We start from the raw sequence: 27,847 nt of genomic DNA, 5'->3' as shown, positions 1-27,847 counted from the left end.
CACACAGCTAGTAAGTGTTATGTGTCTGAGGCCAGATTTGAACTCAGGTCCTCCCGAATCCAGAACCAGTTCCCTATCCATAGGGTCAGCTACTATGTCCTGGCTTCCCTTAGGAACCTTCTCATTAGCCATTTTTTTGTTCTGTAGGGTCCTCCTTATCTACTCCTTTCTTCTTCTTTCCCACTTCCTCTCTCCCTCGTTTCCTTCCCCCTCTTTTTTCCTATTGTTTTTCTCCCTCTCCTTTTCTTCTTCCCCTCTCCCTTTTTCCTTTTCCCTCTGCTCCTCCTCCTCCATTCTCTCTCTCGTCCCTCTCCCTCCTCAATTAACAACAATAACAACAACAATAATAATAGCTAACATTCATTTAGCCCTTGCTATGTGCTTAGCATTATGTTAAGCACTTTACAATTATTATCTCATTTGATTTTCATAACAACCCTAGGAGGTAGGTACTATTATTGTCCCCCTTTCACAGACAATGATACTGAGGCAAAGGTTAAGTGACTTGTCCAGGGTCACACAGCTAGTAAGTGTTTGGTGATTGATTTAAACTCAGGTCTTCCTGATTCCAGGTTCAGTGCTCTAGCCACTGGGCCTCCTGTACTAGCCAATTATTAATTATATCTCTGCTGATGGTCCTCAGATTTATCTATCCAGCCCTAACTTTTCTGTTGTTTTTCAGTCTTACATCTCCAACTACATACTAGACATCTTCATCTGGATGTTCAGTAGACATCTTAAACTCAGTATGTCCAAAACAGAATTCATTCTCTTTTCCCCCAACACCATCCTCCCTGTCCCTCAGGCTCAAGACCTAGGAGTCATCCCTGATTCCTCACTCTCTGACCCCAGACATCAAAGCTGATAGGTCTGTCAATTTCACCTCTGCAGCAGCTCTCAAATCCCTTCCCCTCCTCTGACACTGCCACCAGCCTACTGTAGACCCTCATCCTCTCATGCCTGGATTATTGCCATAGCCTGATGGTGGATCAGCTCTCCTCGAGTTTCTCCCCATTGCAGCCCATCCTCCAGTCAGCCACCAAAGTGATTTCCCTCAAGTGCAGGTCTGACCATGTTAACAGTATTCAGTAAATTCCAGTGGCTCCCTGTTGCCTCCAGGATCAAATACAAAATCCAATTTCCTATTCTAAGCCCTTCATAACCTGCCCCCCACCCCCCCACACACCCCTTTCCAGTCTTCTCACCCCTCACCCTCCCACCCATATTCTCTGTGATGCAGTGACAGGAAGCCTCCTTACTATTCCTACGACGTTCCATCACCCAACTCTTGTCTCCTGGCTTGCGAGGCTTCCCTTAAGTTCCGCTAAAATCCCCCTTCTACAGGAAGCCTTTCACAGGCCCCGTAAGTCTCAATAACTTGCCTCGGTTGATTATATCCAAATTATCCCAGTCTACGGCTTGTTTGTACATAGCGGTTTGCATGTTGTCTCCCCATTAGACTATGAACTTCCAGCAGGGGCTGTTGGTTTTTTTTTTTAACCTTTCCCCTCCTCTTCTTCATTCCTGGTTTCTCCTCTCCACTTTCTTTTCCCTCTTTCCCACCTCCCTCTTCCTCTCCGGCTTCCTTCTACCCCTCCTTTCCCCTCCTCCTCCTCTCCTAGTGTTTAATTTCTTTCCCTCTCCCCCTTTCTGCTTTTCCCCTCCCCCTTCCCTCTTCATTATCCTCCCCCTCTCCCTCCCCTTCTCCAGCCCCTCCTCTTCCCGCTGCTCCCGCCCGCCCAGGTGGCGCCGAGGACTGGCGGGGCGGGGCGAGCGGCCTTTACGACGCTGTCGTGGCTGCGGCGGCTTCGGCTTCGGCGGCGGCGGCAGCGCGTGCGGGGTGCGGGTGCGGGTCGGTGTGGTGCGGTGCGGCCGGAGCTCTTGGCAGCGGCGGCAGGGAGGCTGACGTGCGGACGTGCGGCTGCGGCGCTGCTGGTGCCTGGCTGCGGTGCGGCTCGGCTCGGCTGGGCTCGGGCTGTGCGGGGCGAGGAGCGAGCGGGCTGCGTGCGTGCGGGTTGCGGGCGGGCAGCGCCCCGCGGGCCATGCTGCTCACGGTGTACTGTGTGCGGAGGGACCTCTCCGAGGTCACCTTCTCCCTCCAGGTTGATGCCGACTTCGAGCTGCACAACTTCCGCGCGCTCTGTGAGCTCGAGTCCGGCATCCCAGCGGCCGAGAGCCAGGTGAGCTCGGGGGGGAAAGGAGGAGGGAGGGAGAGGCCCCCCTCCCCCACGTCCAAGAGGTCACCACTGCCACCTTCCTACCCCACCATCCCCTTTTACAGAGGGGAAGACTGAGGCCCCCAGAAGGGCCTCCGACTCCAAATCCGTGGTTTATGCCACTCTCTGCTGCCCGAGCCCTCCTCCATGTGCCCACGGTGTCTTGCTGGTTCCCCTTCCCAAAGCATACAGTGTTTGATCACCATCTCACCCCATCCTTGCTTGACCCATTTGCTGGGTTCCCTCCTCCGGCTTCCTTCATTAGAAATACCCATTTGGATCGAGTAACAGATTGCAGGCTACAAGAACCTTCTTACTTTACAGAAGAGGAAACTGAGATTCAGAGAGGGGAAAGATAATAACTTTCTTAAGGTCACTGGAATTAAGTGGCAGAGGTTGGATTCAAATGCAGATCCGCTGATTCCTGATTCCGGACTTTTGACCCTTAAAGGATGTTGGAGCCTTTCACCTGCTTCATCAAAAAGTGAGAAAGTTCCTTCCCTAATAGATGGGCTTGGCTGATTAAGATGCAATAGTGAAAAGAGTCCACTGGATTTGAAGACAAAGGGCCTAGGTTCAAAAGTTCTGTGTGTCATCTCTGGGCCTCAGTTCCCTCCTCTGTAAAATGAGGGGGTTGAATTAGTTAACCTTTAGCGTTTCTTCTAGCTCTAAAGCTGTGATTCTAGGAGTAAGTATAGTGGATTAAGCGATCTCGGTTTCTATCCCCAGCCCAGACACTTTGCTCGTTGGTGACCATGTGATCATGGCAAGTCACTTAAATCCTCTGAGTCTCCTCTCCCCGTCGTGTACAGTGGTCAGTGCTAGGTACCCTGCTAGGCAAGGCACGAGGGAAATGATACCTGCTTTACCTATAACCCAGGATTGTTGGGAGATAGTTTGAAAAACATAAATCTGCTTGGGGCTTGCTGTGTGTCTTGTGGCCTGGGTAAAGGTGCTGCCATTATCTTACCTGAGCATTTCTCCTTTAAAAAAAATTGTTGGAGACTTCAAATGTGTTTACCCCTCTGGCTTTGCTAGTTAGTACTCTTGTGGGCCAGGGATGGGGAACCTGGGGGCTCCAGGCCATGTGTGGTCCTCTCTGTCCTCGAGTGCTACCCTTTGAATACAAATTTCACATAACAAACCCCTTAATAAAAAGATTTGTTTTGTAAAGCTTAGACTCAGTCAAAAGGCTGCACCCTAGGACCTAGAAGGCCACAGGAGGCTGGAGGTTCCCTACCCCTGCCTTGGGCAAACCATAGACTCCCTTCATCAGTCGTTTTTTTTTTTTATTTGTAAAATAAAGGGGCTGGATTGTAAGTGGTCTTTTAGGTTCCTCTTAGCTCCAAATCCCATGGTCTTAGGGAGCCAGTGGCTTCTGTTTTGGTGTTCCTAGAGCTCCTCAGTTTGCTCAGATGTTGCACTTCAGCAAAACATTTGCTTTATGAGTATTTGTTTTCTAAATCCTTCTTTATCCTTCTTCACTTAACCAAAAGAGAGGTAGCTCCTAGTAACAGTTAAAATCGGTAAATTGGCTTAACACTGGGATTTCCACTGGCCCATTGAACTGTCTCACCCAACATTTAGCAGCCATAGTTCTATAGAAGGAAACCTTGACCTGGAAATCTGTGAACTTTTAAAAGAATTTTTGATAACTATTTTAATATAATTATCTCCTTTACAGTCTTCTGTATTTTATTTGACATATTGAAAAACATTCTGAGAAGGAATCCATAGGTATCATCAGAAACAAAAAGATGCAAAATGGTGTGCATAAGTCCTGTACTTATTTGAATATTTTAATAGATTCAAAGCTTTATTTCAGGTTAATCACAGTCGAACTTACTCATAAGTTCATTAGGGTCATTAGGTGCGCTTAACGAAATTGTTCCTTAAATTCTTGCCCAGTGAAACCAAACTTTGTGTTCTCCTCTGGGTTATATTAAGCAACTGTGTCAATATTTTGTTCAGAGGGCAAGCATAAGGCCTTTCTACAGTGTAGACTTTAGCACTTTGACATAAAGTTGTATAAAGGGCAGTGTATTTTGAAGTATACCATTTCCGGTAGATAACCTGATTTAATTTGAGCAGCAAGAATTCCAGATAAAATGGACTATTGCTTCCCAAGAGTCTCTTTAAAATACAGGGCAGATTGCCCAAGTGAGGCTGATTTCTCTTCCTTTGTTTTTTTTTGGTTGTTTGGTTGTTTTTTTGACTTGAGGTAAACTTACCTTCATCAGAAGGTTGGCAGAAGATTTATATTGGTTAAATGTAGGTTGTTCAGTTTTGCTTGTTGGGAGAGATGAGAATGACAAATGTCTGAAACAGTTTCAGTGTTATGTTTCCCTGGATAATTGAGACGGCTGTACCTGAATGAAAGGAAGACTCTTTACCCTATTCTGTACCCAGTAGAGATAGAGTACTTTTTGTTACAGCTGATGACTTCACAGGATTAGACAACTTTACAGTAGTGACGAGATTAATTCCAAACTCTTTCCTTATTCATCATTCCAACCTCTGCTGGTATATTGGTCCTTGGTGAGCTGAGTTAGCCTGTGGAAGGAGAGTGACACTAGGGTTGCTGGAGACTGAACCTGGGCTAACTCTAAGCACCTCCTGTTTTTCAAGTTTGTTCTGCGGACTGTCTTGTAACCAGATGACCCAGTATCTATTTTAAGATGTTGGGTGGTCCTCTTTCATTTGCGTTGCCCATCAGTCAGGAACATCCTAGACACTGAGTCATTTCCTTTCAAATCCTAATAGTAAACAACACTGTCTACTCAGGAGTGTACCTTCATCTATCTCTTCTTGGGTACATTCTTCTCCCTTCTTTTCCTGCCTCCTGTTTTCTCTCAAGTTTTCCCTCACAACTATTTCCCTCTCTTTGAGTAGTTATTCATCTGCCTGCAAAGTGCTCTAGAGTAATACCTTTCACTTTTACTTTATATCTAGCCTTCCGTCTTTTATTATGGATGGCTCGTTCCTAGACCTCTCTATCCTTTGTTTAATCATTTGGCATTCTGTAATTTAACTCAGTTCAGATTATGGCAGTTCCATGGCAGGAGAGAGCATAATACATTTAGAGAAGCTATCTTGCATGTGATTAGATCTGGGAATCAAGGGGCTAAAGCTATCTTGATTAATCCAGGGTGGGCCAGGAAATCACTCCTCAGTTCTGTTTGATTCTTTGACACTGACTTGCTTGGTTAATCTAAACAATTTTCAGAACTTAAACTAGTTTTTATGTCCCCCACGTGGTAAAACATGTTACAGTAACCTATCTCTGTAGGTAGCACGAAGCTAATTATGCTGAGTACCAGATAATGATAATTACTGTCCATAATGCTAGACTTCAGCCTTATGCACAGCAAGACCTTTAGGTTATAAAAACAGGGAAATTAGAAAAAACTACAAGTGCCTATTGAACATTGTTTTGGTGTAGTTGTGCTATTCATTTTTAAAACTTCCTATTATATGATCAAAAGATAATTTATTTGGCCATTATTTTAGGAATTGATACAGTGTGAAAAATTACTTAAGCCATTACGGCTACATTGTGGCCCAGAGAAACCTCCTTAGTAATAATTTAATGCTGGCAAGCAGTATTAGGACTTCTGTTAATTTCAAAATTCCACCCAGGGATGGAAAAATAGTTGCTATCTCTTTGTATAAAGGACTGCAGGGTTTGATTAGCTAGTCTAATTTCAGATGTTAATTACAGATTAGAACTTGTTCTCTTGGGTCCCTGCCTCCTCTGGAGTGATTGTTAGGCAGTTTTGCCAGTCGTGGAGTTGAGCTGTTTAGTTGTAGAAGTTTCATATTGTATTTTCCTACCAGTGCCAACTTGAATTTTGGGCAGCTGTAGAATAATGTAGAATAATATGGATCATAGATACAGTTATCACTGAGGCACAGAATACTAATCCGATAGGTAGGATTGTTTCCTGTAGCACCAACTTGGAACCGTTGGTCTGAATAGCATGAGTCAGAAAATCACAAAATGGATTTATAGTTCTGGCACCTTGGCTACCAAAGAATTGATCTTCTGATGTTGTAAGAAGGTACCTTCTCAGGCTTACATTTACACCCATGCAATTGCCTATCTTTAAGGGACAAGCTTATTTGGAAATTCAGACCCCAGACCCCACTCCCTAGCTTTCTTGGATTTTTAATTTAAGAATCCGGTAGACAGTGTTTCTTAGTGCATTTCAGGCAGCAGCCTCTTGGAGTTGATCACCCTTAGTTATACATTTTAGGAAGGTTTGCAGACTTAATGTAAGCCATTTTGGAGATGTCTCCTCCACTTGAGACTAAGTTGCATCTCTGTAACCACTGGAAGGAATAACCTAGCACTTTACCCTGATAGGTTTTCCTGTCAAGCCCACTGTTTCCTTGCCTAATTACTAATGTGATTATCAGATTGCTCTTAAAAAAAAAGTCTGCTGGCTGTATTGTAGTTTGCTTTGTGATGAGCGGAAGTGAGGAGCCTGCTGCCTTCTGTACTCTCTGTAGTGTTTCCATTTTGCAATTCGAAGGTGAGAACTTAGCGGCATGGGAGGTGAAGTGGAACCTGCAAGAGTTTCTGTACTTGTAACGTACATCAGCGATTGGAGGTGGGGGAAATGAGTTTGTTTGCATGTTAATATTTATTCATATCAGATTTACTATAATATGGATTACTTTTAACATTTTCCCCCCAGATTAGAATGGGCATTTCCCCCAGCCTGAACTCTAAAGACATGTGGGGGAAGGAAGTTCAGGAGTGCATTTGTTAGGGAGTAAAAACGGGGTGTCTCTTTTCTGAGTCAAAGGGCCAGAAGTTCTGTATGAGGTAGGAGGGCTGTCAAAGGAAATGGCTAGAGCTGGATGCTTGCTTGGGGAGGGTATAGGGTGTGGAGCCTGAGGGCTGAATCCAAGCTTCGCAGAACAAATCTTGGCCCTCCAGGGCCTCACTCGAGGCCACAGGTTCCCCACCCCTGGGGTGATGGGACCCGCTTCAGACAGTAAACAAGGATCTCCCCACCTGCGTTGGTGCCACTCGAGGTCAGGGACCTGTTTCTGCGTTCCTGTTTATCCCCAGTGCTTTGTGCACTGCCTTGCATGCAGTGTGCACTTGTTTTGGTATAATGGGAAAGTCTCAAACCTCTTCCCTTATGAGAATTGCAACTATGCCAACTCTTTGGTGATTATAAAATTTGAACAAATGTCTGCCGGGAACTAAGTTGAAATCACAAATCCACATCCAGAAAGAAAAATCTAGCTCCTTGTTTTATGTGGGAAGTAATAGGAAACATTTTGTGATTCATTTGAATATCATTCATTCAGTAAGCATACATTAGACGGCACCGACTGACTGTTTTTAAGGGGTTTTGTTTGTTTAATTTTGCATCACCTTGTAGAGTCTTAGACATGTAAGGGGTCTTCTTAGAGCTCGTTTTTTTTTTGTTTGTTTTTTTGTGGGTTTTGTGTGTGTGTGTTTTGGTTTTGTTTTCATTTTTGTGAGTGAGGGGTTTCACTGCAGGGCTTGGAATCCCCCTTTTAGTCTGGATCTAGAGACCGGAGTCAACCTCCTTTCTGGGCCACACAGGCCTTTGCTTTGATATCTTTGCTATCAAGTCCCATTGTGAGAGTGCTGCATTGAAGGTGGAGACTCCGTAGTTTGGGAGGGGGCCATCAAAGTCCTTTGTAGTGAAATTACATCTCACTCTATTTGGATGGGATGAGGTGATGCTGGGCCTGGAGAAGGGGACATGACTTGAGTTCAAATTCAGCTTCAGACAGTTACAGGCTTTATGACCCTGAGCAAGTCACTTAACCTGTCTGCCTCAGCTTATTATTTATTATGATCTTTAGGGGGATCATAATAACACCTCCCTCCCACAGTTGTGAGGATAAAATGAGATAACATTAGTAAAGTGCTTAGCACATACCTGGCACATAGTAGGTGCTATATAAATGCTAGCAACATTATTTCATCTTTTATGCTTGTAGATATTTGCTTCTGTATTTAAGGCTAAGGATCATTTTTTATAACATTTGAAGCTTATTAGCCTTTCTCTTATTGCATCCGTTAGCTCTGATTGCTCAGTTCTGAAGGCTTTCTGGTTTATCATCTGCTATGAAAGTGCTGTGGCGTGCTTAGGTGGATAGGGAGAGAGGAGAAGGGGAGCAGGTTGGGAAACTTTCCCCACCTGGGACAAAGACTGCTCCCTGAATTATAGTCAGATGATATGATATTGATACAGTTACCATTCCCAGAGAGAATTGCTTCCATATTGTAGCCTAAGTCAGAAACAAGCCCGACCTTGTATCTGCTGTCTTAAAAACGTCATAGGGAAGTGAGAAGTTGTGGTATTCTCTCTTTGGGCTACATATGTGTGCCTCAGCACTAAATTAAACTCTCCTTTTGCAGATTGTGTATGCTGAGAGGCCTCTCACTGACAACCACAGATCGCTGGCTTCCTATGGCTTGAAGGATGGGGATGTAGTAGTTTTGAGACAGAAGGAGAATTCAGAACCACGAGCTCCTGTTCAATTCCCAAGTAAGTTATCTCATTTCCAGGGGGTCAGCTGGCCTCCTGAACCATCTGTAAGGAAGGCAGCCTTCCTACATGACATCATTCCCGGTTGTGACTCTTGTTTTTCCCATCTCTATGCCCCTTTGGCTGCCTGGGCCCTTACTCATCTCAGTACCCAGCCTGATAAGAGTAATAAATAGCACTTCAGGAATATGACTGGTTTTCTTTGTGTGGGTACTCCTCCAACCTGTGCAGATTGCAGCCCCTCACCACTGTAGCAGGTGGTTTTTATGGATGACTGTGCCCATCCTTCTGAGCTTTGCCAGGCTGAGCTCATGGATGGCTGCCATACACAGAGCCTTCCCTTGCTGGCACCAGTTAGCCTTTGAGCTCTGCTGGCATAGACATCAAGAACCCGGAATTTCCTCCATGACACCGTGAGGTATTAGAGTAACAATTCCATAGAAGACAATAATACTGATACAGTTAGAGAAACTGTCGTACCCTAAGCTATGTTTAGGGGAGAAAAAGAAAAAAGGAGGCAGTTCCTGAGCTTAAAGAACTTGCTGTTTAATGACAAGTAACATAAATAAGTGAGGTATTCCTTCAAAAAGCATGATATGATCTAAGGCAATGTGTGATAAGAGCAAAGGAGATCATTGTAAAAAGCTTTGAGAAATCTGAGGAGGGAGAAATCATTTCCATAGGGAAAGCAGAGCATTCTGGAAGAGGTTGGCATCCCAATTGGCCTTGAAAGAAAAGAGAATTCAACTGATGGATATTGGGATTGGCTTTTCTGCACATGGGGATGGTGTCAGCAAGGCCACTGAAAAGTAGCTGAGGACAGCACAGGAACCGGGAGGAAGAGCAGACTAGTTTGGTTGGAATTTGGAAAGTATGAGGAGGAGAGTGAGCAGGTAGGCCCGAGTTAAGTCAACTCAACAAGCATTTATGGAGCACCTGTTACATGTGTGCCAGGCGCCTCACTAATCTCTGGGGATACAAAGAAAGGCAGGGTATGGAAGACAGCCAGGGAGAAGGCACAGAAGGGGGAGATGGCGTGTCCTTGTGAGGACCAGCAAAGAGGCCACTGTCATAGATCTCAAAGAGTCTGTGGGGTGGAAGTGGAGTAGGTAAAGTGAAAGAAGAATGGAAAGATAGGAAGAGGTCAGGTTGTAGAGGACTTTAAATGCCAAACACCATTTGATATTTGGTTCTTTCTTTTTTTTTTTAATCCTTTTTTTATTGATTTATTTTTAGGTTTCAATAATACTTTCATAAGCTTTCGAGTTTTAAATTTTTCTCCCCCAACCTTCCTCCTCAAGACAGCACGCAATCTGATATAGGCTCTACATATACATTCGTGTTAAACATTTTCACATTAGTCATATTGTGAGGAAGAATTAGAACCAATAGGAGGAACCACAGGAAAGAGGAAACAAAACAAAACAGAAGAAAAATGTAGCAAAAAGTATGCTTCGATCTGCATTCCAACTCCATAGTTCTTTCTTTGGATGTGGATAGCATTTTCCATCATGAGACTTTTGGAGATGTTTTTGGATCCTTGCTTTGCTGGGAAAAGCTAAGTCTGTCAACATTAGTCATAGCACAGTGTGGCTGTTACTGTGTACAGTGTTCTCCTGGTTCTGCTCACTTCACTCAGCCTTAGTCCGTAGGAAGTCAGCCTGCTCATCATTTCTTACAGCACAATCGTATTCCATTACATTCATACACCACAACTTGCTTAGCCTTTCCCCAGTTGATGGGCATCCCCTCAATTTCCACTTCTTTGGCACCACAGACAGAGCTGCTATGAATATCTCTGTACATGTGGGTCCTTTGTTTGATTCTTTCTGAAAGCACTTTGACACTGTATTGTTTGATCCTCACAGTGGCACTGTCCAGTCAGAAAGCCTAAGCTTGGCCTCTTGTAGAGGTGATGACTGGATGATGTGAGGTCACCTGACTGACAGGTGGGGAAGCTGGGGCTAGAACCCCCTCCTGGCTGAGCACCTTTTCCATTATTCTGCTTGGAATGATCATAAGTCAGTTTCTCATCATTTCACACCTGCTGTGCCCATCAAGGCTGGGTCTCTCATCTGTCTCAGAAGCTCTGTCCAGGCTACCTAATGGACAGTTATCATTCCCCCGTTGGACGCACCCCACCCCCAGTAACTCATGTCAGGGTTCTTAAATGGGGGTCCCCAGCGTCCCACCCCCACCCCCGTGGATTTCAGGAAGCCTGTGAACTTGAATGGGGAAGAAATTAGGTCATTATTTTCATTCATCTCTAACTCAAATTTAGCAGATTTCCTTCAGTTATTTTAAAATATGATTCTGAGGAAGGAGCCCATAGGATTCACCAAAGGCTACCACATGGTGCTGTCTGCCATTGATAGCCTTCTTTAAGCTTGCTTCGCCCCTCAGTCCCCTCCCCCCCCCTCCTGCCCAAGCTGATGGTAAGGACAGTGGGTGCTTGTCTGATGGTGAGAGTGAGCACCTGTCTGATTCTGGGGGGTTTGTCCTGCCTTTACCCAAGCACAGTGGTAGAACTCAGAGTTTGAGACCCCTCGTGAGGAGCAGCAGGTGTGTCAAGGAAGCTGTTAGTTTGTTTTTGGTTTTTGTTTGTTTTTGGTTTTTTTTCTGAGGCAATGGGGTTAAGTGACTTACCCAGGGTCATGCAGCTAGTAAGTGTTGTGTCTGAGGCCGGGATTCAAACTCAGGTCCTCCTGAATCCAAGGCCAGTGCTCTATCCACTGCACCACCTAGCTGCCCTCTTTTCTTGGTTTTTTTTTTTTTAAGCTGTTAGTTTGGAGAAGGCTCTGTCCGTACTTGAAGCATCCAGACCTCTCAGTTTTATGAAATTCTTAACCTGAGACTGGTGTTCTCTCAGGGGCTGAACAACATTTTCTTGATAACGTTCATCAGGCAGAATGCCCCTTATGATGCCTCATAGCATAGTAACCCTTTTTTATTTTTTGCAGTTTGCAAAAGAGTCATTGCCGTGACCAGGAGGAAATACAAGCGTGCTTGAGGGAAGCAGCTGACCAAGTCTTTCTACAATTTGATTTGATATTCTCTGGCTTCCAGGAAGCCACTAACTAACCTTGTTTAATGCTTTTGTAAGCAAGTAAAAATAGAGTGCAACTTAATTTTAATCTTAATTGGTCCATATCTGTGGGAGCTAGTGAGCTGTTGAGGACGGACTACATGTTTGCATTGTTTATAAGTATTTTTGAACTGTATGGTCTTGTGGAGGCTAGCCTTTATGTCTTCAGCCAGCAATCATACAGAAACCTCTCGAGTTTCCTAAGATTGTGACTTTATATAGGTTCCACAAACTACCAACCCAGCAAGATAGACCTGGGTTGTTTGTCGTTTGGGGGTTGGGTTTTTTTTTTCCATTTCTTTAGAACTGCCCTGCTTTGAATGTGCTTCAAAATAGGGTGTGGCTAAAATGGAAAGAAAACTCCTTGTCCCGAGCTAGAAAGTCCACAGATGTTCCAACAGTCAGGGTAGATAGGAAGGATAGAAAACCTATCTCACAAGAGCAGGGCTCACTCTCCCCAGCCATCCCCCCTCCCCCCTTTTGACTGGTAAACTCTTATTGGGCCCAGGCAGAAACCTAACTGAGGGTGTGGTTACATGACCTCACACCGGGGAGAGGAGGTTAACTCTCTTTCTCTGCCAGATGTAAAAGGCACATGAATGATACTGGGAGCCCTGTGTTCAAGACCGTTCTTATGTAGAACGAGTCACAGCACCTGAGCTGCAAAATTCAGCAAACATTTATTAAATACCTACAGTGTGCAAGACACTGTCCATGCAAATTGGAAAAATAACAGTCTCTACCTGCAAAGGGCTGAGGGGAATATGTGTCCACAGCTAAATAGGATATAGCATAAATGTGATGGGTCAGAGGAGGGCTCGGCAAAGTACTTTGAGAAGTTTGTGGACAGAGAGGTCCAGGAAGGCTTCATGCACCAGGTGAGGGCAAGTAACTGGGCCCTGAAGGAAGAGAGGGTTTTCAATAAGTACAGATGCATGAGGAGGGTTGTTTACTCCACCTGGGGAATAGCTGGAAAATAGTTAAGGAGATAGGAGAGAGAACAGTGATCTAGTTTTCCTGTAACTTGGGAAGATGAAGGAAAAGCCTGGGCAGCTAGCCTGGAGATCGCCTGACAAGGGCTTTGGATACCAGAATTAGTAGTCTAACCTAAACCGTGCATTAGATACACTGCTTTGGCCAAAGGTGGATTGAAAGGGAGATAGAGTAGAAACAAGAAGGTGGGTCTGAGTAGTCTGAGCTGATACAGAAGCAGAGAAGGGCCAGATGCAAGAGATAGGGCTCTCACAGCACGGGATTTGTGCAGGGAAAATTGGGGAGTTGTCCCACATAACTCTGAGATGATACCTCAGTGACTGACAGGTAAGGGTACCTTCAACAGAAAAGAAATTGGGAAATGGGCAAGTTTAGAGGAGAAGATGAGGACCTTAACTTTAGACATGTGGAAGCAAGCCATCCAAGTGGTAGCTCTCTGGCAGGCAGCTAGAAATAGGAGGCGTGTCCATTTTTAGACATGGGCAGTGTCAGAATCTGTTTTGGTTTACTACACAGATGGTTTTCTCTTCAGTTTGAGGGTTGGAAAGTGGGAAGTCGAGAAGGTTGGGGAAAAGTCACCAAAAGAAAGAACCATTGAAGCCTTTAAGAAAAATACAAAGAAGAGAACACATGGAAGACCAGACAAGCAGGATAGCTTTGAAAGCTACATGCTGAATTTATTACGCACCTAAAAAGAGAAGCAAAATACATATGCGCACTAGAGATTTGCTGGTTTGTGTGCAATCCTCTTCTGGAAATGTCGATTTTATTGGTTAAATCGAGAGTGAAAAAGTAAAAACTTAAAAAAGGAAATGGGAGACTGATGCTTGATAAACAGCTTTAGGAGCCACCTGCATAGAGGCGGCAGATCAGAGGGGAGAGAGTGAGGGAAGGAGGAAAGTTCCTAGGGTAGAAACTCAAGGGAAGGGGCCGCAAGAGTGCACCGTAGGACCTGTGCCACGGAGGTCAGAAAATGGGTCTTTGGATCTGCCAGGGAAGGACTCTCCTCGTGACCTCAGAGAGAGCTGCTTCAGTAGAGAGGCCTCCTTCTGTTCTGCGCCTCAGTGGATCTTGGTGGAAATTCAGTGAGGTCATGAGCTGCCTTTAGATAGTTTAGCTCCTCAGACTTGAGACGAATGTAATTAGTCTACAGTTTAAAAAATATATATATGGTTAAGGTTGGAAAAAGTGAATCTGAATTCAGCTGGACCAGACCACTCTATCCATGACCTGAGGGAAACGCCTTTGTTTTCTTTTCAGCTTTTTTTTTTAAACCCTTGACTTTTTTTAACCTTTAATTTGAATAATGACAGCTGCATTTAGGATCAGTCATGCTTGTGGGAGTTATATTAAGAGCCTTGTTACAGCTTTATTTATATCCTTTGTGTAAAGTATCTGCACCGTTGCTCCTTCTGCCCATAAAATGAGGCGGATTGCTACCCTCTGACCTCCCAGGGCATTGGGAGAGTCAATGAGTTGGCCTTTAGAAGGCTCTGATGAATGTTTGAGTCCAGAGTATTGTAGAAAACCTACCCAAACTAGAAAGGCAGGCCAGCCCAGACTTTCAGAATTTAGCATCTAATGACTTTGTCTCTCTTGGCCAATTAGAGTATTCCAAGTGTCAGGGCTTTTTAAGGCAGAGGGAGGACCAAACCAAGATTTTGCATAGGGCCACGTCTCAGGTATATGAAGATCTGCAGTGTAATTGCTTCCAAAAAATTCCATGTGTCTGCTGAGGCAGTAGTGTATAGAGATGCCTTTCCTCTCTTGGGTGGTTTTGAAACAATAGTTTGCAGATCACAATTTACTTCTTTGTTCTCTCTCACCTTAATAGTATCATTGACCTAGATCCTCTGTGCCACAGAAGTAGTTGAGAAAGGGGGGGAGACATAGTGTCGGGGAAGGGCTCAGGATCTCCCAGGCCACCTGCCATTGCATGACCTTCCTTGGAATAAGCTACTTCTACGTTTGTCTTGAGTTTTCTTTTCATGTTGTCGTTTGGTATAAACTTTGAAATGATTTCTCCTGCCAGACCTGCCCCGGATAGACTTCAGCAGCATCGCTGTGCCTGGCTCATCAGGCTCCCGACTGCACCAGCAGCCAGTCCAGCCACTCCGGGCATCCCCAGCAGACACAGCTTCATCCCCGCAGGGCCTGGACAATCCAGCACTACTTCGAGACATGTTGCTTGCCAATCCCCACGAGCTCTCTCTGCTCAAGGAGCGAAACCCACCCCTGGCAGAAGCCCTGCTCAGTGGAGACCTTGGTAAGCCTGTTGTGTGACTTTCACTTTGTCAAGCTGACCTCGACGGAAGGTCGGTTGTGTCAGACTTTTCCATCAGCCCTGGAGTCCAGGGCTGGCTGAGAATGGCTGAGTGGTGGGAGGCAGCTTGGCTCCAGTGTCAAGGGGCATGTTGGCAGGCATTAAGCCTGTAGATCTTTTCTGAGTGTTCTTAGCATGTCTGTAGTAGATAGCCGTTTTTGATTTTCAGGCCTGTTCAGTGGGGAGGCCTTTATGGAAACTCAGCCAGTAAAGCCAGGGGGTGGCAATTAAAGTGGTTCTTGTGACTTTGCCTCAGGCAGCCATGTAGAACAGTTAGTGCCTTTTCTTGGCTTAATCCCCCAAGTTTGATTCAGTATGGTTGGTAATGGGTCTGGTTGCTTGGAGCTCTGTTGTTAGCAGTGCCTGAGAAATGGAACAACTGATAAAATTCTTTTTCAGACATCTGCCTTTGTTCTTCAGCATTGCCATTCTAAGAGGCATCCCTTGCCAAAGAGAGTATTTCATCAAACTTTATTTTCTTCATAGTTTATGTTTTTTTCCGCTCTCAACATTTGTAACCTTGATGAGAGCTCTCATGGTGTTGAGATGTTTGTTTTGGAGGAACTTGTTTTTACTTCTCATGATTACATGACTGATTAATTGCTTGAGGTTGCACTAAAGTATCATAAAGGTTGCATGGCTAAAAAAAAAAATCAGAATGCTGAATGTCAGAGTAAGGATTCTGTAGCTAGAAACCACGTACCATTTCTGATGAGCTTTCTGCCTACATGCTTACATAAAGTGTATGCTGGCTGACATAGTCATTTGCATTTAATTTCTCTGGTTTACGGCAGAGGTTCTTAAAGAATAGAAACTGTTAGTGATTTATATTATTTACAAAAGATAGGTTGGAAGAGAACCAGGCAGAGAACCCTGAGACAGTTATCTGCCAGATAATAGTTTCCCATTAATTTAACCTCAGACTGTTCATTGAGAGGCAGGTATGATTAAACTCTTATGAGAATAAATGATCTTGTTGAATGCTTGGCTTAAAGAAATAGTTTTTATTGAAAGTTCTGATGCTAAATGCATAATTCAAGGCAGTGACTAAATCGAAATGAGCTTTGTAAATCGTTTTTAGATATGCTCTTTACATCTGTCTTGCGGGTGCCTCGTGAGAAGTTGTTAGGTACAATACCAAACAGTGGAAAGGCATAAAATTCCATCCGCTAGGAGTTTGGTCGTTTACATCTCTCATTTTTGCAGAGAAATTTACTAGGGTCCTGGTAGAGCAGCAGCAGGACCGAGCCCGGAGGGAGCAGGAGAGGATCCGTCTCTTTGCGGCTGACCCCTTTGATCTGGAAGCTCAGGCCAAGATAGAAGAAGATATAAGGTAACAAACCGCCTCAGCCCAAGGAAAGGAGGCTTTGTGCAAAGCAGGATTCTCAGAGGATGAGCAGTCTTATCTGAGGGGCTCTTCAGAGTCCCAGGGCTTGCAGTAGATATACTTGCCAGGCAGGCACTTTGGTTTCCTATTCCATTAGTCCCAGTGTCTGATGCAACATCATACAATTGTTGGTTCTTTCATGATAATTTGATGACAACAACTTGGACGATTTCCTTTACCTGATAATTCCATAAGCATTTCTATGGCCAGCAAGCGAGTAGCGCTAAAATGGTATTCAGATGCACCAGCATATAGAGACAGACAGCTTTGAGAGACCCATGAACTCTGATCGACGTTCTGATTAAAAAACCCCCAAATCCAGAGGCCTGAATAGGAGTCACGCCAACCCCCTCCTGCCAGAGAGGTGGTGGACTTAAAACCCACATTGAGACAGATGTGCTGGGCCGTGGTAGGTTTGGGGATTGGCTTTACTGCTTGTTGTTAGGGCCTTGTTTGTTCAGTGGCGGGTGCAGTGAAAGGGAAAAAGAATAAATACCTGCAAAACTTTATTTTTTGAAGAAAGATGATGTGCAAGGGAATTCCCCAAGGTAGAAGAGGAACTTCCTCCAGCTGACAGGGTGTTCCAAGTCAATTAAATAGGCTTGTTTGACTCCTTGTGATTTTTAGTTTAGAGATTAAGCTTATTTCTAGTAGAATAGCTACTCTGCAAAGAGGATATTTTGGAATCCTAAATCTGTTTGGCTTCCGTGCTTCCTGCTCTGATGGTCCGTATAGCGGGTTTCCTGCCCAGATTTTTCCAGGGCCACATTATATTTGGGCATTTTATAGTCAATATCAAGATTTTACCGTGTCAAGCCTGTTAATTTAACCTCTCGATCTCAGTGAAAGAGTAGCTATGTAGATTCCTGTGTTGTCCCCAGTGATGAAGATCAGCCTTTGAGTTTGACTGTCCATTGTCTGCCTCTGTAGCCCAAGGCAGAGTTCTAGTTTCTCTCCTGAGCTTTGTTCTAACAGAAGCGAAGAGCAGTTTGGGTGGTAAATAGCAAGAAGCTATTTTTTAAATTTTTTTTCTGTGAAAATTGAAAATGCATATTATGTTGCCATCAAGCTAGAAATAAAAGGAACGTACATGTCCTTTTGGTTCCAGGCTTTGATTTCTTGCCCACATAAGCATTATCAGAACCTAGTAAATGGCTTTTAGAAATGGTCCCTAGCAGGTTGAACAGGTGAAATAGGAGAGCAGTAGTGATCAGCTCTAACACATGGCACCATGGAAGGCCTTGGCTACCTAGAGGTACCCTTGGAGGCCTGGGCTGCTGAGGGCCTGGGCCCGAGATTTTTGGCAACTACAAAGCCGTGTCAACAGATCTCTTGAAATGTCACCCTGATGTTGGGCTATTGGGAAAAAAGAAAAGTGAGAGTAACCAGGGTATCTGTAAGGCTCATATTGCTTCCCAGAGGAAAATTAAGACATCTCTTCCTTTAAAAAGGAAGCCTTGTATATGCTTTGAATAGCTTCCTGTGTAGCATGCACAGAATCAGTGAATGAGCAGTACTAGTTTGCAAGGGATTGTAGCAGAGCTTCATCTTTGTTCAGTTAATACAAAGTCACCATTGTACAGCACACTTTGCTTTCTTTCTAAATTTCCCCCACAGATTTGGCTTTGTGAGGAGGCTGGCTTATGCTGGCACTGCACCCATCAGATTTTTGGGTTGTGCCACTGGGGTGATTGCAGAGGTTTAGGGCACTGAGGCATCCTAAGATCTTGTGGGAAACTTGAGAGATCCCACATTTCAGGTCAGGTGTCTTGGACCTTCTGTTCTCAACCTGCCCAAGAAGAGGACTATTTTATTGCAGGATGACCACTGTCCACCAAGTCACTTCAGTTCTAATATTTTCACAAAAGACAGACACATTCTTAGCTCATTGGTTGCCTTAAAACATTTCCTTTTCTTAGTTTTGACCCGAGGTGTATCCAGAGCCATAAAGCAGTGCGCCATATTGGAACGTACTTCTGCAGTACTTCACAGCCATTGTGTCTGTGACTAGAACAGTGCTTGATTTCATTAGCCACGAATACTAGAAGCATCCAGGCGTGAAGATTACAGAGGTGACATTGCAATTCCTTTCCCCCTTCAAGACTGTCTACGAGATGAGCTCAGATGCCAACTTGGGGTGTTCTGTTCTTTGTATTTGATTGTTTCGGAGCCTCTTCTGGCTGCTGTACAACATGGACGCCAAGTACAGTGGAGAAGTACGGGCCTGGGAAGCCGAAGACAAGTCAAATTCTGTCGTCCCCCCCTCCCTCCCCCCGGCCCCTCAAAGGCATGTGATTGTAAGCAAATCACCAAATGATCCTTCAGGGGGCAGCTAGGGGGTGCAGTGGATAGAGCATGGGCCCTGAAGTCAGGAGGACCTGAGGTCTAATTCGGCCTCAGACCAAACACTTGGCACTTACTAGCTGGTGACCCTGGGCAAGTCACTTAACTCCACTTGCCTTTTAAAAAAAAAAAAAGATCCTTCATCTGTCAGATGACGTTCCAAAGGCTACATGACCCTTCTTTTGTTGGAGTTATGGTCTTTGAAATAGCGATTAACTTTCACCCCAGATTTTAATCCTAAGCACATTTTAAGCCACTTGACTGCAAAATTCAACCTACCTCCTACTGTAGTCTGCAGCCTTAGTTTCTACAAGAGAAATAAAACATGGCCTCTTCTTACATAAATGTCATTTTATCTTCAGATTATGAAGAGATTTCTGTGAACAACATGCATTTCAACTCTGTTAAGCAGCCTGTCACTGGATAAAAGCACTCCTTTCCAAAGCCATCACTCACCTGCTCATATCCGGCCTGCACTTGAGGCCAAGAGAAATGGGCAGATCTGTTTTTAACTGTTGTGTTTAAAACAGCTAGATTTCTGTTAATGGAAATAATGCTCTTGGTACCTGATTCTGATTTGTTGTAGGCAACAGAACATTGAGGAAAACATGACAATAGCCATGGAGGAAGCTCCTGAGAGCTTTGGCCAAGTTGTGATGCTTTATATTAACTGCAAAGTGAATGGACATCCCGTGAAAGCATTTGTGGATTCAGGTGATCCTGCCTTCTCACTCTCCTCTTTCCTGACCAGACATAACCAATGAGAAGGTCCTGGGTGTCTTTACATCAGCATTCAGGAAGTCCGGGATTGCGGGGCACCTTGTACTTTGGGCACTGCCATTCCTTCAGGTCTTTCTTCCTTTTCATAACGTTCTTCATCGGACTGAGATAAATTGAACTCTTTGGAGGGGCAAACGGCAGGTGTAAAAATTGTCTTCCAGTAGGACCACATAAGGCATTGCCATTCCTAAAACCCACGCAGTGAATGAACTTTAAATAAAGCACACTCGCTTGTGCTCCAGGGGTTTGTATTGTAGTGTAGAAAGAGCTCCAGAGTTAAGAAAGGCCTGCGTTCAGATCCAAGGTTGCAAGCTTTAGTGGGGCTTCTCTTTGCATCTGTTTTCTTCTCTGTAAAATGGGGGTGACTGGGTTTGTCCATTTTTCTATTACTTTAATATTTACAGAGCTGTAGAGAAATGTCAGTATTGTTGCTATCGTCATGGCTCAAAATTAGGAAAAGGGGAGAGTATTGTAGGCTGAGATGAGGAAGGAGATGAGCTTTGGCCTGGGCCAGGGGTGGGGGGTGGATTTAGATAAAAAGAGTAGAGGCCATTTCATTGAAGGGTAAGGGAACAAGCAAGGGTGAAATAATGGTCTGGGGCAGGCTGACACATTTGTGTATAGTAGTAGTATGTGCTCAGATTGCAAGGTAGGGCTGGAAAGAGTGTGACAGACCTTGAAAGCTAAGCTTAGGAATCTGGCCTGGATCCTAAGCCTGGGTTCACCGTGTTGTCACTGGGGAGTCTTAGAAGGTGTTTTGAAGGTGGCTTGCCGAATGGGGCATATTGCTAACCCTGAAACAGGCAGACCACTGTCCTCACATCACAGTAAGACTGCTCGGCAGTTCCAGTAGTTCAGGTATAATGTCCTGAGGTCCTGAACTCTGTGTAGTGGAAGGGCTCGTGGGAAGGAAGGAAGGGAGGGAGGGAGAAGAGAAATGCAAAGAGGACTCCTGGGCTTTCGTGACTGACAGGGCAACTGGACAAGTGAAGGCTCTTGGAGGATGTGGGGAAGTCAGGATCTTATGGTGTGTGCATATGTGGTCAGGGCTAAGATCATGAGCTTCGTTTTAGATAAGTTGAGTTTTGAGATCACCTCATAGCTGACAAAGTGGAAATGTCCTAGCAGAGAGTTGGAAATGTAAAACTAGAAATTGAAGGGAGGTCAGAAGAAGCCATCAGTAGGAGGTCAAAGTTGAGACAAAGGCACAGTCAGCCTTTTTCTTGTCAGTGTCACACGTCCAGAAGCAGAAATTGGCCTGACTACCCTCATCATCTAATTGAAATGATCTGCATAGTTGGGGTGGACACTTGAGGCTGGGGGTCGATCCTGAGCCCTCCCATATACTTTTTTAAGGCAAATAGGCAAACTGTGAACTCAGTCATTTGAGAAGCAGCTCAGAATTTAGCAGTAGTATCTTCAGAAACTTGGGGTCATCCTTTGAACATGCATTTTACCTTCTTCCCCCGTGTCTGGGGCTGCTGGGACCCTTCTGCACCATCCTTTCCTGCTGTCAGTGTTTGCTCTCTTGTGCTAGTTTCAGAATATCGATAGGAAAGAAACCAGGCCTGTGCTGCGAGGAAATGTTCATTTGTTCAACAGAGTATCCATTAAGCATTTCCAGTGCACAGGGCACTGGAAATAAAACACCCAAATAGCCCTTGGCCTTAAGGAGCTTAAATTTTATTTGGCGGAAACAGCGCAGCACTCCAGAAGATCCAACAGTATTTCCTAATTCCGATCCAGAATAGTCATCTCGGTAAAAGCCTGACGTGTAGCCCACTTAGCAGGGGCAGCTCTGAACTTCTGGTTCCCTCTTGTTAGTCAAGAAAGGAAATGAATCTTGCCGTTGGGGGGGAGGGGTGTTGCGGGGGGGGGGGGATGTCCTTGGTCTTGCTTTGTGCTCCATTCTAGTTAATTATGGATCCATCTCCTTCATGCACACCATTCCATTGACGCAAGGCATGAATCGATGGGTAGAGATTGTTAAATGGTTCTCAAACATTTGTGGTGCTGATGTCTCTTCTTCCCAGGAGCCCAGATGACCATTATGAGCCAAGCTTGTGCAGAAAGGTGTAACATAATGAGACTGGTGGATCGCCGGTGGGCTGGGATTGCCAAAGGTGTTGGCACACAGAAGATTATTGGCAGAGTGCATCTGGGTAAGTAAAGATGCAGAAGCTTAGTGTGAGTTTTTTCCATTATGATAGTAAGATACATTGTCTCATTCAGCTAAATGGAATCTGTCGTAATTACGCTATACTTGGGGAAGGGGGTGCTATTTTCATAGAAAAATAGAAGAATGATTTTTGTCGTTGCTAGTATTGGCCTGACAGTGCCAGTCACTGGAAGGAAAAGAACTTTACCTTCCTGGTTATGGAGATCTCTGTTGGCCTGTTGGTGAGTTTGTTAGACTTCACAATCTGTTGGCACTCTCCGGAAGGAGTATCTCCCTCTTGCTGGATGTCTCCAGGAGAGGCTGAGCAACTCCTGATGAAGATGTCGTAGTAGGGGTTGGGCTCAGAGAGCCTCTGATAAGGGCCTTCTGACCAGTGCTGAGATCCTGAATTTATGAAATTTGAGCTATGGGCGATGATCTTTGCTGCTTTGGAAGTCAAAGGCCCAAGGGCAGAAGTAGGCAGAAGCTCCAGAAAGGATGAGCTGATTGTTCTCGAGGCCCAAGCTACATGACTCCAAGCTTCTTTCCCAAGAGTAAATTTAAAGCTGATAGAAAAGAGCAGCTAAAAAATGACATGTTCCCCTTGGCCTTTCTGATTTGTGAGCAAGTTGAAAGGGATTAAATAAGCCTGATGGAAATATCTGTTTATAGACATGAAAGGTTTCCTTGTGGACACAAATCAGTTATTGGGTCCATTCTCTCTAGAAGCCCAAGCCTTCTTAGACTCTGTATTTTCTATGTGACCAGCCTCTGCATTTAAATATTCAAAACTACTTATAAAAAATAAAAATCTTAATGATTTTCTTAAATTTAACGAATAATAACTGATACTCGAGTCAAGTATAAAATTACTGAAGGTCTTAGCCAGGATGGCTAAGTAAACACACCAAGTGAAAAGATTGACAGCAGATGAATTGCCTTTGGAAACATTGCTATCCCAAAGGAGGGAGGAGATTATGGGTCATGTTCCATTTTTGTATATTCCAGAAATTCCAGAAAGAGCCTTGTAATTTGCAGGTATTTTGCCCATTACATTTGGCAAGTATAGTACTCCAAAGGCAAACTCCAGCGGCAGAGCTAGTTTGTGTTTGTCAAGGGATAAGTTGTTGGGAGCAAGCCAGACAGGCGAAAGAAGGGTCTGAAGAGTGAGACAGTCTTCTTTTTTCTTTGGATGAAATCATCATCTTACTGTAGAACTTTCTTAAAGCCATAAGCGAGAAGAAAATACTTCATGTCAGAGAAATGGCTTCTTTTCACAGTTTTCCCACAAATTCTGCATCTGCTGTAAATACCATCATTCTACCTCAGACTAAGCATCCCTGTCACTTGTTTTACCCTGAGGACTCTCTTGAGCCAGAGCCCAGACTAGTTTTTTAAACCAAGAAACAAAAAAACGATCTTTGATTCCAAGAGATTTATATATACTCATATTAATCATGGTCATTGCCTCAAAACAGTTGTCATTTGGAACTCTCGTTGACTTCAGAATCTGTCGACAGAAATTGCTGGGCCATATTTCTAGCAATCCAGTTTCTGAAGGGTGGCTTGGACCTTCGTGAAACTCATAGTGATATCTGCTTTTGTCTCTGTGCTTCAGCCCAAGTTCAGATTGAAGGGGATTTCCTGCCATGTTCCTTTTCCATACTTGAGGAACAGCCCATGGACATGCTTCTGGGACTGGACATGCTCAAGCGACATCAGGTAACGCCTTTTGTTCTTCCTTTTGGGGTCTGGTGATACATGGGGGAGGCGGGGGTATAACAACGTTTGCTGGTGTCCTCAGTGTTTGGTTGAGTCTGTGCCCGATTGGGTGTCTGAACTGGAGAGCTGGGCTCAGACTGGAAAGCTCTCTCTACTTGTTGCCTTCCTGGCTTGTCAAGATTAAGAGCATCTCTGCACAGAGAAGAGATGGGTCTTTCCGTTTGTGGGCATCTCAGCTGCCAGCTTATTGGTGACCTACTAGAGCACACTGGGATAGCCAGCAGAAATGGCATCTTTTCCCATACAAGTTGTAGATTTTTACTAAAGTAATTCCGGGGTTTGTTGGTAGGGACCTTATGTAAGGTGGTTGTTCTAGGAGTATAAGAATGCTTATTCCTAGCTTCTGCTAGGTAAAAAAGTCGATCAGTTTTTCCTTTAGATGAAGGGATTGTCTATAGTTATGTGAAAACATTTGTTGGGACATAGGATGCCCCAGTGCACCAGCACTGTAAGGGCTCATTGTTGTAAACCCAGGATGCTCTGCCTTTGCTAATGAAACCCAACAAGCATTTGTTGAATACTGCCTGTGTGCGTGTCAGGGTCTCTGTGTTGAGCATATTGGTCCCTCCCCTGCAGGAGCTTACAGTCTGATAACTAGGTCTCTCAGCAGGCAGTCAGTGATGGGTGAGTTTGAGGACCCAGACCTGCTTATGTATATGTGCTGATCCCTACACAGTTAAGGCACAGAATTTTATGCAAGTGAATAAATACCTGGGGTGGACCTGTGATTCCCCAGGTAAAGAGAGCTCCCAGGGAGAGAACTCTCCACTTCAGAACAGTTCTTCAACTTCTTGTCTTGAGACAACTTCCTGAGGTCTCCAAGAGGCTCGGCAACTTGCCCTGCCCTCGATGTAGACCTACTGTGTGTTAGAGGTGGCACTTGAACTCAGGTCCCCAGGGCTAAGTGTCTTATCTGCTAAGCTGTGCTGCCTCTCCTTTATCCTTCAGAATGATCAGAAACAGACCTGTGGCTTTTTGTGGCCACTTGCCGTCAGCTTGGATTCCAGGCATAGCAGACACAGGGCAGAAAATGCTATTTTATTATTAAGCAGCAATGTTTCACCAGTTATTCTTGTATCTTAAACGTGATTGCTGTTAATTCTTGGGACCTGAAAGCTCTCCATTGTTAAGCAGAATCTTTCAGGACGGAGCTCTAGCCCTCTTAACCAGCGATTCACTTGACTTTCTGTGGCGCCTGTGAGCGCTGTTCCTGGCAAATGTTAATTTCCATTCAAGTGCATCTCTTCATTTGAAGAGCTGAGCTTTTCTGATGACATGTAATCTGTTGCATTTAATCAAAATCAGCACCAGCCTATGCACTGCAGAGCAGAATGCTTTTCATTTGGGGTTTGATTTCATCTTTCTCAGTGTTCCATTGACCTCAAGAAAAATGTGCTAGTGATTGGCACCACAGGCACGCAAACCACCTTCCTTCCAGAGGGAGAGCTTCCCGAATGTGCAAGGTTAGCCTATGGTTCAGGGCGAGACGACATTCGGCCAGAGGAGATCGCAGACCAGGAACTAGCAGAAGCTCTTCAAAAGTCCGTCGAGGATGCAGGTATTTGAGCTGGCCTCATTTCCTCTTTGGGTGATGGATGAGTGAGCCAGGAAACGGGCCAGCCTTGGAATCTAGGCCCCTTCTGGTGCTGCTTAGCTTAATGCGTGCCTCCTGGAAGGCCTTCTCTCACAGCCCACTCCCATGTCTTAATATAGTGAAGAAAAGCAGAGTGGTTCAGTCAGACCCAGAAGAAATTTGTTGCTATGGGTGATGTCTATTGAGGAGTTTCTTCCTCATGAATCTTTTACTAGGTGTCTTATGTTTCTTGTGTTTTTCCTAAAAGAAGCCCTTGTACTTCAGAAAAAGGCCCCCTTTTATAACAGTCTTGCAAACACCTGCCTTATTTCTAATTGAGGAGATGCAGAGTGGATTGATTACAATCATTCCTCCTCTCCTTTCTCTCCTGCCCCCTTTTTGACAGGAAGTTGGAATAGTGGAAAGAGTAGCTCTCTCTATCGGGAAAGAAATGTCCTTTCTTTTATCCTCTGTGTTTTCCCTGAAAATGCTGCCAGAATCAAAAGGATAGATAGCAAGGGATGTCATCGAAATTTCGGGGGGGGGGGTTGTGCTTCTGATGAGACCACATGGTTGAACAGTGACATACAGATCAAAACCGCCTCATATCCTTTTCTGTGTCTTACGCATTGTGACCTGGTAAGGCTAGACACTAGTCACTTAGCCAAGATTTTCAGTCTAGAGTTGTATATCGCCATGGCGGATGTCCCACAAAGTGCTATATTACTTGTGTGGTTAGAGGTCATATTGACGTGGCCACAGTTGATAAGGAGATATACCTGTTTCTTAAAGGAAAACTTTAATAGTGAAGTAATTCTAGATTTTTCTCCAGTTTGTTAACTGAATACAAACCAGAGCTGTGAGCGGGTCCATTTTGGAGCGGGGGTAGTGGAATGAGCTGTTTTGGCTTACTTCTCTCTTGCTGCCTTGGGCCAGAAATGCATGTACAGAGTACTTCTCTAGCATTGGTGTTGTGCAGCGAGGTGGGGCCTGCTGAGGGGCTGAAATGGAAAATTATTCAGAATAGGCACTGCAGAAGGGAAAATAATAGCTAATTTATAGCTCTCAGTTACATCGTAAGAATTTTTAAGCACAAGTGAGTTTGTACAAATTCTTCCCTATTCTACCCCCCCTCAACATTTTGAATGATGTCTTTATGAAGACATTCCTCTTGTGGCTGTGGAGATCTGGCTTTGGGACAGTAGCTGATGATGGTGGTGGGTCTTGGTCTTCTAGCTATTACCAGTTACCCATTTCTGTGAGAAAGTTGAAGAGAAGTTGGGCTAATCCCCTAAATTCACCTCCTCTGAAAGGAGCAAACAGAATGGTAATTTATAAAGAAGGAAAAAACAGCATTCGCTCTTTTACCTCTCGTTAGCAAGATGTAGCTGGCTTACTTCATCCATCCTGTTGGTCTCACATGGAAATGGGTCCTGATCCCCTGCTTTGCCCAGTGCCTCCGTCTCTCCTTTCTTGGGTTCACTGACTTCCTGTTGCAGATGGGAAACCTGGACTCAGGAGCGCGGGTGCTAAAAGTGGAGGGGTTTTGAGGGCCAGGCTCGTGGCCTAGAAGGGAGCCTTGATCCTCTTGATCCCTGGGGCTGAGTCTGAGTGCCAATCCTAGGGCCAGAAGCAGGGCAGCAAGTTAAGGTGCAGCTTGATTCAGATCAAGTTAGCTTTATTTTGTTAGAGGTGTGTAAGGTGAGGAGAAAAAGAAGTGAGGCTGCACGTGGTTGTTCCCTTTTACCACCCACACAGACTTGGTTACACCTAATCGTTGTCCATCCCCCAAGGCAGACCTTACCAGACCTTCCTCACTCCGTGGTGCCTGTGACTTCTCCCAGAGAGGAGTGGGTGTGTATGTGGGTGTGTGTGTGAGAGAGAGAGACAGACAGACACGGGGTATCTGAAAAGCCATGACGTGATGGGAGGAACAGCCCTAAGAGTGTCATGGACCGTCCAGCAGAGCTCTTGGGTGACCAGGACCCCCCACCTGCCCCGCTCTGTCCCTGCCCCTCCCTGGCTCACATCATGGCAGGCGTGGCAACTGTAACGTAACCTTGCATGCTGTGTGGTTTGAGTTGTTAACCCACGTTTGCTTGTCTGTTTCCTAATTCAAACAGAGCGTCAGAAGCCTTGATGCATGTAATGTGTGTGTACTGCAGCTGGAATGGGCCTCAGACCAGGTATTTATAGCCGTCATTTAAGCCTTCCATACAGTCTTCATGTGATTGGTCTGAGTAATAGCAGGGAACTTACTTGTATGTCCCTCAGGTGTGATATGCAGGCTTCTTAATTCACCATGTCACCTTGTTTAATCTAATTATAACCAGCCTGCACGTAGCATATGTATGCTGGAATACATGTTGTATACATACGCGCATACATATATGTAACGATATATGTATGTGTACACGTTCGTGGTTTTATCATTGTCTTCTGTGGGAACTGCCCAAGGAAATTACCACATGGTTTAAAAATTTAATAACTAACAGAGATGAATAACCCAGCCTATTAAGCCGGCATAAAAAACATTAATAGTGATAACCTTCTCCTTTGGATTTGTTGCGCCCTTTTCATCTGAAGAGCCAGAAGTGCCTGGTTTGATCTCTCCCCACAGAATAACTCCTTGGAAGACCCCAGGGCAGGGGTTCTTTTTACCTTG

General features: G+C 44.8%; 1 protein-coding gene across 2 annotated transcripts in view; it reads left to right on the top strand.

Annotated features, from left to right (window-relative positions):
- Nucleotides 1-1,802: 1,802 nt before the first annotated feature.
- The window catches only part of DDI2 (DDI proteasomal shuttling factor 2), a 37,917-nt gene continuing 11,872 nt past the window's right edge, over nt 1,803-27,847 (top strand). Inside the window, exons 1-9 of one of the 2 annotated variants that reach the window (XM_020973239.2) lie at nt 1,803-2,180; nt 8,629-8,758; nt 14,869-15,102; nt 16,366-16,492; nt 19,476-19,603; nt 21,703-21,831; nt 23,446-23,549; nt 24,978-25,167; nt 27,306-27,368. In XM_020973239.2, the coding sequence (XP_020828898.1) occupies nt 2,043-2,180; nt 8,629-8,758; nt 14,869-15,102; nt 16,366-16,492; nt 19,476-19,603; nt 21,703-21,831; nt 23,446-23,549; nt 24,978-25,167; nt 27,306-27,322 (1,197 nt within the window). In that variant the 5' untranslated portion in view covers nt 1,803-2,042 and the 3' untranslated portion in view covers nt 27,323-27,368. Of the gene's footprint in view, nt 2,181-8,628; nt 8,759-14,868; nt 15,103-16,365; nt 16,493-19,475; nt 19,604-21,702; nt 21,832-23,445; nt 23,550-24,977; nt 25,168-27,305; nt 27,369-27,847 lie in introns of those variants that run through there. The other variant, XM_020973223.2, reaches the window with a different exon arrangement.

This window comes from Phascolarctos cinereus, unplaced genomic scaffold, assembly GCF_003287225.1.
Source record: "Phascolarctos cinereus isolate Bilbo 61053 unplaced genomic scaffold, phaCin_HiC Scaffold_726;HRSCAF=1367, whole genome shotgun sequence".
NCBI lineage: Eukaryota > Metazoa > Chordata > Mammalia > Diprotodontia > Phascolarctidae > Phascolarctos > Phascolarctos cinereus.
This window is presented reverse-complemented; position numbering and strand designations above follow the sequence as displayed.